The sequence below is a fragment of the Pseudopodoces humilis genome, chromosome 21 (genome assembly GCF_049639895.1).
Source record: "Pseudopodoces humilis isolate 2021_Gansu_Grassland_sample_001 chromosome 21, ASM4963989v1, whole genome shotgun sequence".
NCBI classification, from domain to species: domain Eukaryota; kingdom Metazoa; phylum Chordata; class Aves; order Passeriformes; family Paridae; genus Pseudopodoces; species Pseudopodoces humilis.
This window is the reverse complement of record NC_142220.1, coordinates 4,516,244-4,526,565: the sequence shown is the minus strand read 5'-3', so window position 1 is coordinate 4,526,565 and position 10,322 is coordinate 4,516,244. Positions and strand designations below refer to the sequence as shown.

The 10,322-nt window shown below is 46.0% G+C and overlaps 1 protein-coding gene across 2 annotated transcripts; it reads right to left on the bottom strand.

Annotated features, from left to right (window-relative positions):
• Positions 1–1,971: 1,971 nt before the first annotated feature.
• On the bottom strand, positions 1,972–9,208 carry TMEM100 (transmembrane protein 100). 2 transcript variants are annotated; one of them, XM_005526704.3, is made up of 3 exons: positions 9,046–9,208; positions 6,323–6,482; positions 1,972–3,199 (listed from the first exon to the last, which is right to left on the bottom strand). In XM_005526704.3, exon 3 carries the CDS (start codon positions 3,189–3,191, stop codon positions 2,733–2,735), a length of 459 nt encoding a protein of 152 aa, XP_005526761.1. In that variant the 5' UTR covers positions 3,192–3,199; positions 6,323–6,482; positions 9,046–9,208; the 3' UTR covers positions 1,972–2,732. The 2 variants fall into 2 exon arrangements, with proteins under 2 accessions (XP_005526761.1, XP_087921514.1); XM_088065388.1 differs by lacking the exon at positions 9,046–9,208 and having other exon boundaries at positions 6,323–8,620.
• Between the last annotated feature and the right edge of the window lie 1,114 nt (positions 9,209–10,322).

Here is a 10,322-nt window from a genome sequence, read left to right as displayed (position 1 = left end):
CCCCTCTCACCCAGAGACCTCCCAGCCTGTCCAGTGGGACTGCAGAGACCACGGTGTGCCTGAAGCTTTTCTGTGCCAGGGCATCACATCCAGGGTCACTGCAATGTGTCTGTCACTGCTCACAGGCTGGGTAATGCCCACAATTAGCAAGGCAGAGAATGGTCCAGGAACTCTGCTGTGTCCTTGCCTATGCACTGCAAAAGAGAGCAGGGATAAGGAAAGGGAAATAATCTCTAGTAGTAGCAGAGCAATTCTTACTCACTCCTATTTACCCTTCCTGAAAAAAAAAAATGCTCCAAAACCCCCATTGTCTTTATTCCACTGAGTTTGGCTTTCCTTTTTTGACCTGGAGCTGAGCCTTACCTTGTACCTCTACCTTCCTTCCACAGCAAGCTCAGCTGTATCACAGTGATGGGCAAAGGAGGAGCCATGTGTGGGAAAGACTTCTGGAGAGGGCAGTGGGCACCTCCTGCTCTGGGCTCAGCCTAGGAATCATGGAGCCAAAGTGCCACACACATAGTGGAAATCACTGCGTCTCTGTAGCCCCTGGAGTTCTCTCCTCAGCAGCCCCCAAAATTCCACTGATGAAAAAAGAAATGGGGAGAGAGAAGGAGTCAGAAAAACTATTGTGTTCCCAGAAAGGGAAAAAGATGAACAGCTCTATTTAGCTTATCCAGCTTTGCTGATGTCAATCACTTTTCTCATTTTAAACAGGAAAGACACCACTTTAGTCCACCTGTTCCATTATTTATCATGCTATGCATTTCCCATGAATTGTCACTCATGCAAAACCTGTACATCGTAAGGGGACACCCTAATATTTTTAATGACCTTAAGCAAAGTGATTGACACTAGACACCGGTGTCAGATGTTCTGGTGACGCAACATGTTCTCCTAGCAGCAGGAAAGCTTCCTGCCGTGATTAAGTGAGGGCTATGGAAGTGCTAAAATGTGTTGTCAGCTTTCCTCTGATGCAAGTGATTTTATTATAGCGTCTGGTAACCACGGAGTGTGGCAACGCAAATACTGACCCCAAACATCCCCTCCTGCACATATAGCTCACTCTATTTAAAACACGAGGTGCAGTTTGCAAATCCAGGGATAAGTTATGGATGTAACAAGCTTAAACCATGGAGAGCAGAGGAAATGGTGGCACCTAAGCCAGAATTCCTGGGTGGTTTCAGCCGGAGAAGTGTAGGGATCCAGGAGGAGCTACCTGCAGCACCTCTTTGGCAGGTGGGCTCTGCAGCAGCATCACCAAAACCATCCCGGCTGCCAGAGGCTCTGAGGGCAAAGAGAAGGCACAGGCCTGTCTCGCCTTGGTAGTGGAAAGCAAAAATCACACCCAGCCCTTTTGAGTCTGGAGAAAGTAAGGGGGAAAATAAAAGAGAGGAAAAATAGAAAGAGCTCCATGCAGCCCCTCTGCCTTCTCCTACACACTGGGGTGGAAACTTGTGACACAGCTCAGCACCACTTGTCCTTCAAGAAGGAGAAATAATCTTCTGGTTTTCTTCAATCTGGGACAAGCCCTTCAATAATCCATTAACTGAGAAAAGCTGGAAGACCTCTACAACACAAGAGTTACAGAATCAACACTCAGTCACAAGCGGGGGACACCTGGCACCTGCTTCTCATGAAGATTTGTAATCCCAAAGCTCAGTCAGCAAACACTACACATAGCTTTGCTTCTACAAGTTATTATTAATAGTTATGTCTCAAACTGACTGTGACAGTGAGTGTCTGCAGAACTGTCTGCTATGATTTTTCAATAACAGAGCTGTTAATCAAGCTGCAGAGGGTTGAACTATCAAACCCAAGTCCATAGACGGGAGAGGTTTTTGTAAGAGATCATCAATACATGTGTTCACAGTTATTGTCACAGGGGTTGTTCTACAAAATAGAAATATAAAGCAGTCAGAGTCAAAGATACAAGCTATCTTAACAGCAATAAAGAAATATTTTCTAAAGGTCTAGCAGCACTGGATATTATTGTAATGAAATTTATTTTTTCATTTTATAGCAAAAAATCAAAAGTGCTAAACCTGATCACTCTAATTTACAAAAAAGTCTCATGTTTTAAGCTATGATCATACCTCGTTATTTAGGTTAAACAACATAATTACACATTTCTACTGATTTCTATTCAATAGTGAAACAAAATCAATATTAGTTGATTTAAAAAAGGGGGAAAGTACCACAGGTATTGGGAGGGGGAAGTTACATAAAATATAAGAATCAGCTTATTGAGCAATTTGCAATGTGTTCTTATTGCCTTTTTGTTTTTTAGCTACAGTTTAAGTCCCAGATACTCTGGCCATACGCTTGTAGTCACTTCAAATGCTGTGACTTCTTCCTCGGTCAAATATCAGTGTTTTAAGGAGACCTCTGGCATTTCAAGTCAGTTCAAGTCATTTTCTCAGTTCCCACAAGTTCCCTTTCCAACATGATCAGCGTGTTGGAGAACGCAGTTAGGATGGTTACAGTTATGTGACACAGTTTTCTGTGAAGGAAAAATGGGTTTTCCTCTGTCTTGGAAAGAATTACTACCAAGTCTGCAGTAAGAAATATACTGAGAGCACTTGCAGAGTTGCTACAAGTATTCCTTAATCCATTCCATTTTCATTTCAGTTCGTTTCCACAGTTAAATTAAAACCTGCAATCTCTCCTACTGATAAATAGCCAAGTTGACTTACAAAGGTTCTGCCTTCTGTCTAGCCTTCTCTTGGCTGCCTCTAACCAAACAAGGTTCGCTGGTTTGCCACAAGCGCTGTCTGGCTCTCCCGCCTCTTTGCTTTCTTGTTCTGTTGCCTGATTTTCCAGCACACCACGCTGGAAGCCAGCAGAATGAGTCCTGAGGACAAGAGGACCAGCCCAAAGACGGAGATGATGGATCCATGGGAGTTGAAGCTGTACGCCACAGCAGTCACCACGATGCCAGCTATCAGGATGACCACGCCGAAGGGAATGGTGCAGCGGTAGCAGGAGAGTTCTGCTCCCCCCGTGGCTGCTGTCAGCTGGCATTCACTGACCAGGGGGATGGTGGTAATCACACAGTCATTGTTGTTACTCTTCTCTGTGGGTACAGAATCAGGCTGCTTTGGGGTGCCCAGGATCTCTTTGACAGGTTCGTTTGTCATCTTGGTTGTCTTGACTGGGCCCGTTCTCAGGCTAGAGCAGGCTCTGCTGAGCATGTGCTGCACTGTGGAGAGAAGAGCATGAGTTCAACCAATAATTACCAACTATTTATAAGATAAATGGGGACACAGAAGAGTCCCCTTGGGATCACAAACAACCAGACATTCAGACCTGCACAAGACAAACAGTGACACGACTGATTGTGAAGGATCTGAATCACTTCTTATAAAAGTCCACAATATGTATGTAAGCGCTAGAAAGATCAGAGTCACCGACCAAGACAGACACCAACATTAAAGTGTTGTGGGCCAAATCCCACATTAAGTTACATCCTAAAGTCAGTATTTCTGGATGTAATTTCGATTTCAATGGCATTACATTTTCTCACAAGGAGGTGAAGTTCACACATTGTTTTGATTTTTGCTCACACAATTTTTCCACACAGTTTCTTTGTACACCTACACACAATACATTACCCAGATTTGCTCCACTGCACATCACAATAACATAGTCAAGTACTAGCCCAGGAAAAACTAGGATGAACAATGAGCCCTTTCTCAGTGCAAGTGCTACTTAGGGAAAAAATTCAAATGGTCATGGCAAGGTGTAAATGTGGGGGGAGTGGGGATGCAGACTCCTGCACTTGGCTCAGCTCAAAACTGGTGAATCTCCAGCTACAGCAACATCAGTGCCAGACTGACAGCTTGCCTTTTACACTAGCTTCATGCAAAAGCAATGGTTTTCTTGTAAATCCATGAAATGACATCCCTGTAACTGTGTGGGAGAGAAATTTACCATCATATTCACTCATCTCAAGTACATCATGTTGTTTTCCTCCTGTCTTCAGACTGTAAACACACTCTCAGTCCTGACAGCATGCACAGTTTGACTGCATCTGCACAGGAGACAGATACCTTTTGGCTCTGGGAAACCCAGGGAATAATCAGAGTCCATCTGATCAGAGCAAGAGGAGCCCATAGCTCCCCACCATTCCAGGCTGCCCTGACAGAGCTCAGCCTTGTCTCTGGGGCTCTGGTGATGTGGGGTCACCCTGGGGCCTGCAGTGAGCTCTGCCAACACTGAGGCTGCCACAGATGTGCTGTCCTGGACCCAGCTCAGTGCACCCCAGCACACACAGAGATTGGGACACTGGGGAGCCACTGGGGAACCACTGGGGAACCACTGGTGAACCACTGGGGAACCACTGGTTTTTCTTCTGTAAGTAGTTCCCAGGACTTCCCCACCACTCTGGTGTGGGCTGTGCCGCTTTTGCTTTCATGAGCAGCACGATATGCAGCTCAGAGAACAAGGAAGAGCGTTGGCAATGCAGTAATGCTTTTATCACTTTTATCACCTTCACATCTGTGACTAGGAAGTTAATTGCCAGATACTTGTATTCTCCTTTTCCTTTCCCACCACTCCACCCTTGTTGCTAAGATATATTCGTTCATTGTGGAGAGCCCTTGGTTTTATATCTCAGTACCTCCTACAACTGACCATGGGTTTTACAAGAGGATTTCACTCTTTTTAAAAAACCACAGGTACAAACAGGCTAAATGCTGAATACAGTCAGAGTGTTAAAGTCCCCTTAAACCCTCAAGAGAGAAGGGAAGCCCAGATCTGGTTTGCCAAAGCTTTAGTTCTACTGCTCTGGGGAAGAGTGCTCAACTGTCTGCGGGCTCAGCCCTGCCAGAGGATCCTGTCTGTCCCTGCTGAGCACACACAACACACCCAAGCACACCCAGAACAGCCCAAGAGGCAGCAGGCACACACTGACACACTCTGATCATCAGGAAAAACGTTTTTACTGAGAGGGCAAATGAACACTGGAACCTCGTGAAGTTTTGGAGTCTCTACCCTCGGAGATAATTGAAAGCCATCTGCCCAGGTGACCCTGCTGAGCAGTGGGGGGATTGGACCATATGACCTCCAGAAGCCCCTTCCAACCAGTTCCATTCAATGATTCTGCCTGTTTCTGTGAGAGAAATTGGTATCTCCAAGGGTAGGAAAGGGATTTTGTTCAGTGCTTATCAGACAAAGCAAATATATCTGCGCTGACACCTTAGATATCCTAAATTCTCCTAGGTTTGGTACCTTTGTTCTTTGAATCATAATGCATGATTAAATGTCTTTTAAATTGGACAGAAAGAGCCCAGGAAAGCCATGGGTTTGCTCACAAGTGTCACTGCTCTGTTCCCATTGGATCTGAGTCCAAGTTTTCTGCATTTTCAATAATGAAAAACAGCAGTGAGATGTACACTGGTGATATTGCATTGCTGCATTACTTATCCATAAAATGTTACAGAAGTTCAGCACAACATAAGAATGTGGCCCCCAAATGTCATGGTTTTTTGATCTTGCCAATCAATTAGTATAACATTTTATTATCAAATTTGAGAGAGAACAAAATTAACTGTTTTGCATATAAAAGGTCTATTGGCTCAAATACACTGTAATAACTATTTCAAAGTCCAAGTACTCTAAAAGTCACTGAAATAGGGAAACTTCTGAATAACTTGAAAAAGCCCATAATAAAGTTCTGAAAAACTTTAACCTTTAATCAGAATGTATTTACTCCTGTCTCTAAAGTCCTTGTCCCTCTGCTTCAGATACATCTTCAATGAGCATTAAAATCTCCTAATCCTCTTGTACAGAGATTTATGAAGAAAAGAGATATATTTATACAAATCTAACAGGAATAAAAAATATTCTAATCTGTAATAATCAAGTCAATTGCAATTCTGAGGATTGATTTCTGAGGAGCACAGTTCTTGTCTGGAATAGGATGTAAGAAGGCAGGCATTCATATGAAACAAATAAACAACCCTCTATTGAAATACTATTCAATAAACAACAGAACCTATTTGAAGTGTGAGCAAAGGTATTCAGCCCTAAAAAAAAGGGCACTGGATCTTCATTGCTAGCAAAGTCACTTCTGACTTAAGCCAACAGGTGATTTGGTTCAAGTTTCAGGGTAAGAAATTTAGGCAAAGATACCTAGCAACACTAGCATCCTCTCACTAATCATACCACAAGTACTACTAAGGAACTACTTTGAGTTGGAGAAGAACGTGCTTCTGTGGCAATCTGTGGCTGGATAAAGGAAGGAGAAAAAAAATTTAGCCACTAATAAGTGTAAATTTAGATTTATCAAAAAGACATGAAATCCATCAGAATGTACACCTACCAGATCCAGGAGAAATCCATGGTAACAGACTCTTGGCTCAGAAAGCAGAGGAGTGCTGAAGATGTCTTGTATGACAATTCAAGACAGAAAGAGCTGCTTGAAGTGTCAGATGTTGCTGAATGATGAACTGGAGGTGACAATATTCTAGCATGGAAGTTTCCTACAAGAAAATTTGTTGGATATTTATCAGCTTCTTAAGAATAAAAGTTGTAAGTGTGAAGCTCCTGCTGTGGGCTGACTCCTGCTCCTAACCTAACCAAAGCAGGAGATGTTCTCTCTCTGCTCTCCTAGTGGCTTCTGCCTCTTTTCTTGGAAGCAGACACCCATTTCTGGCCCAATGTAACATTTTCCTTTGATGATGTGACATCCTGTAGTGAGTATCATAACCCAGTCAAGTCCCCCAGAAAGAACCAGGCAGGAAAAGGCAATGCACAAGAAATACTGTAGATAAAAATCTTATTTAACTTAATTTCTATTGCTGACATCACCTGTGTGAATGATTCAGAATACACGGGAGTTTGCCTCTTCTATGTGTCCAATTTCTTTGAGCAAATCACTCCATCTCCTTGTTCCTCAGATTTCCTAGCTGTGAACTGACTGTGACAACACACCACTAAAAAACCTGTTAAATCTCTTCAAGAAAACCTAAGTAATATAATCCCAAAACCTCTTCTCAGAACAAAAAGAGGCAGACTTACACAGTCCAATAACTCTCTGTAATAAACACAAGTTCATCATATTTACTGTTATTCATTTCTGTTACTGGATTTTTAAAAACAAGATTTGTAACTCTCTGCAGAAAGCAGAGCGATGGAAATTGTTATCAACTGCACAAACAGCTGTGAAATCGCCAGGCAGCTGGGTAAAACTCATGAAGCAGCAGAGATTTATGTCGCTAATCTTATTTGACATTCCCTTTCTAGAAGTGCATGATCACAGAAGATCATTTCACCATGGAAGCAGGAGTCCTAAATGGGGATGAGAGTAAATTCATGAGAGTAAGTTTGTATAATGATAAACTTTAAGGGTTTTTCTGGTTTTAAATTATTTCGACCCTGCTAACATTTGACAAACAGAAACCTTTACAGGCTGCTGTTCTCCAGAAGATCCTTGGAATAAGCCTGTGACATGGCCAAAGTATATTTGAAGGTTACTGAAGTTAGCTAATAACAAGGAAGTCTACTTGTTTATCTCCTTGACTATATTCTTTTTCCCATGACCTAGCAATTAGTTTAACTTTTTGAAAAGTTTGGAGGGAAATGCAGGAAAAAAAATCCTGGCTTCAGATAAATAATCTAGATCTCATTAAAACAAGTGCAGACCTCTGAAATGTGCTTGCAGACAACTTCCACTGGGATTACAGCAAGGTTTTCAAACAATTTGTTTGAAAGCTCTTCCCAGAACAATTGTGCCCCCTAAGCCACTCTGCCAGCATCTTGCTTGGAAAAGATTAATTGCCCTGTCAGATATTTATTTGTATTTATCCCTGACTGCACACAGTTTAGGTCTTTTTATTTCAAAGTAATGCCTATATCAAAAATTCTGACAGAGCAACTTCTTAGAGATGAAGTTTCTTCCCTTCTCCTTCCCTCTCTCACCACAAAATTGAAAAGAAGAAACACGTGAAATGTCTACATGAAGCTTCCAGCGTTTTAACTCGGAATCATTTTAATGTGGTGCTCTCTCAGGGGGCTTCCCACATACAGAACATCTCTGTGCAAGGGCAAAGAGCCACTACAACCCTTTTTTTTTCACATTTTACTTATAACCAGTGGGACACATTTGAGTTTTCTGCCTTCAAGCTCTGGACCAGATTCTCTCTATTTTACCAAACACTTCAGGCACCCTTTTTTGCTTATGTAAAATCTCAGTAAATCACAATGCTCACACTTCAAACTATGGCTATGCATTCAAGTGACTATGCAGAATAGCCTAAGGAGTCCTTCTGTCCCGAGAGGAGAGCCTGAACTCATTCAGAATTCCACAGATTATAGTAATCCTCAAAGCAATCCCGCAGCTCTGCCCCAGGTGAACACTCCTGGAAATTCTCAACCAGAATTTGTGCTTACAAGACTCCAGCACCATGCCTTGAGCTACAGAAGCAGGAGAACACACTGCCTCCATACCAGCTGCCTCGGGATGCAGTAAGTTTCTCTCACCAAGTTTATAAGTAAAATCAGGAACAGATTTAGACTGTCGCACCTTTTTCGTTTCCCGACATAGCCGGGATGTAGGATGGGAGCCAACCCAACCCCTCCACAAACCAACTCTCTTATGCGCCAACTGCAAAACTTTCAAACGCGCCTGCTACACGCCACAGACACACCTAGGCTAAAATCTCCGTGTCCCGAGCACCCCTGCAAGAGAGCGGAGAGGCGAGCGGGCTGTGCACGTACAGCCCTCCGGTACCGGAGAAGCGGCGCTTCGGGACAGCCGAGCTGCACCCGGGGAGCGGCTGCGAGTGCCGAACCCCCGCGACTGCTGTGACCGGGGAGAGCCCTGTGCCGGAGCGGAGGGAGCAGCCCTGCCGGCCCGGGGAGCCCCGGGGGCACCGGGAGCCCCGAGGGCACCGGGAGCCGGGCGTGCAGCTCCGGGGCTGCCAGCGAGCTGAGCAGTGCCGAGCCGAGCCGTGCCAGTGCAAGCCACAGGCTGGGCCAGTGCGCCGGAGCATGGGCGAGTGTGCCGTAGTGAGCCGTGCCGAGCCGAGCCGAGCCGTGCCTTACCTCCCGGCCGCCGGGCGGGACCGCGGCGGCCACCGGCCCGCAGCCAGCATAAGAGGGGATGCAGCTCGCCGCACAAGGGACTGTAAACAAAGTTCTCGGTGAGAGCGAAACAATTAAGGGACCGGAGCAAATTCAGCGGCGGGAGCTGCAGCGGGCGGGGCTGCAGCGGGCCGGTCCGGCTGGGCGCGGGGGGGCCGGGGAGGGTGTCCGGCAGTGCCGGGCTGGGCCGGCCGGGGGCCGGGCCTCTCCCTCCGCCCCGCACCGCTCACAGCCGGCAACGGGGATGCGATCGGCAGGGACAGCCCAGGGGAGGCTCCGCATCGCGCCCCGCCGCGGCAGGGCACACACACGGGGCCAGGGGCGCGTCCCGCAGCCCCTGTGCCCTGCTACAGCCCCCTGTGCCCTGCTACAGCCCCTGTGCCCTGCTACAGCCCCTGTGCCCTGCTACAGCCCCTGTGCCCTGCTACAGCCCCTGTGCCCTGCTACAGCCCCTGTGCCCTGCTACAGCCCCCTCTGCCCTGCTACAGCCCCCTCTGCCCTGCTACAGCCCCTGTGCCCTGTTACAGCCCCCTGTGCCCTGCTACAGCCCCTGTACCCTGCTACAGCCCCTGTGCCCTGCTACAGCCCCTGTGCCCTGCTACAGCCCCTGTGCCCTGCTACAGCCCCCTCTGCCCTGCTACAGCCCCCTCTGCCCTGCTACAGCCCCTGTGCCCTGTTACAGCCCCTGTGCCCTGCTACAGCCCCTCTGCCCTTGTGCACACCCAGCCCTGTGCTGGGTGTTCGGCCACATCCCGCAGCGCTGTGAGGGTCAGTGCCTGTCCTGAGCTCCCTGGGGTGTCAGAGGTGGCCGTGCTGGGTCACTTGAAAGCACAGTCCCTGCCGAAATCAGATGAACCCCTAGCTCAACTGCTGAGGAATTAAAGGAGGAGGAACATAGCTTCGGATGGCATTCTTAGAGGATAAAGTTTTATGTATCATTTAGAAATATTTTAACTGGCTTTTCTAAGCTTTAATGGCTCACTTCTGAAGCACATCAAATACTACAGGGGTTTGGAGTGGATGGGTGTGGATGTGTGTTAATTTTTTTACCAGGATTTCTGTTATTTCAGACAAAAAACAGACAAATTATGCTTTTAAGTCTTGTAAAAGGACATGTTTAAATTTTGCAGTTAAGCTCACCCAAAGTTTATATTTAAAAGACACTATTTTATCAATGATTGATAAAAGAACAGTGCACCAGATGTATTTAATCAGCCACTCTGTCTCTGAAAGCATGC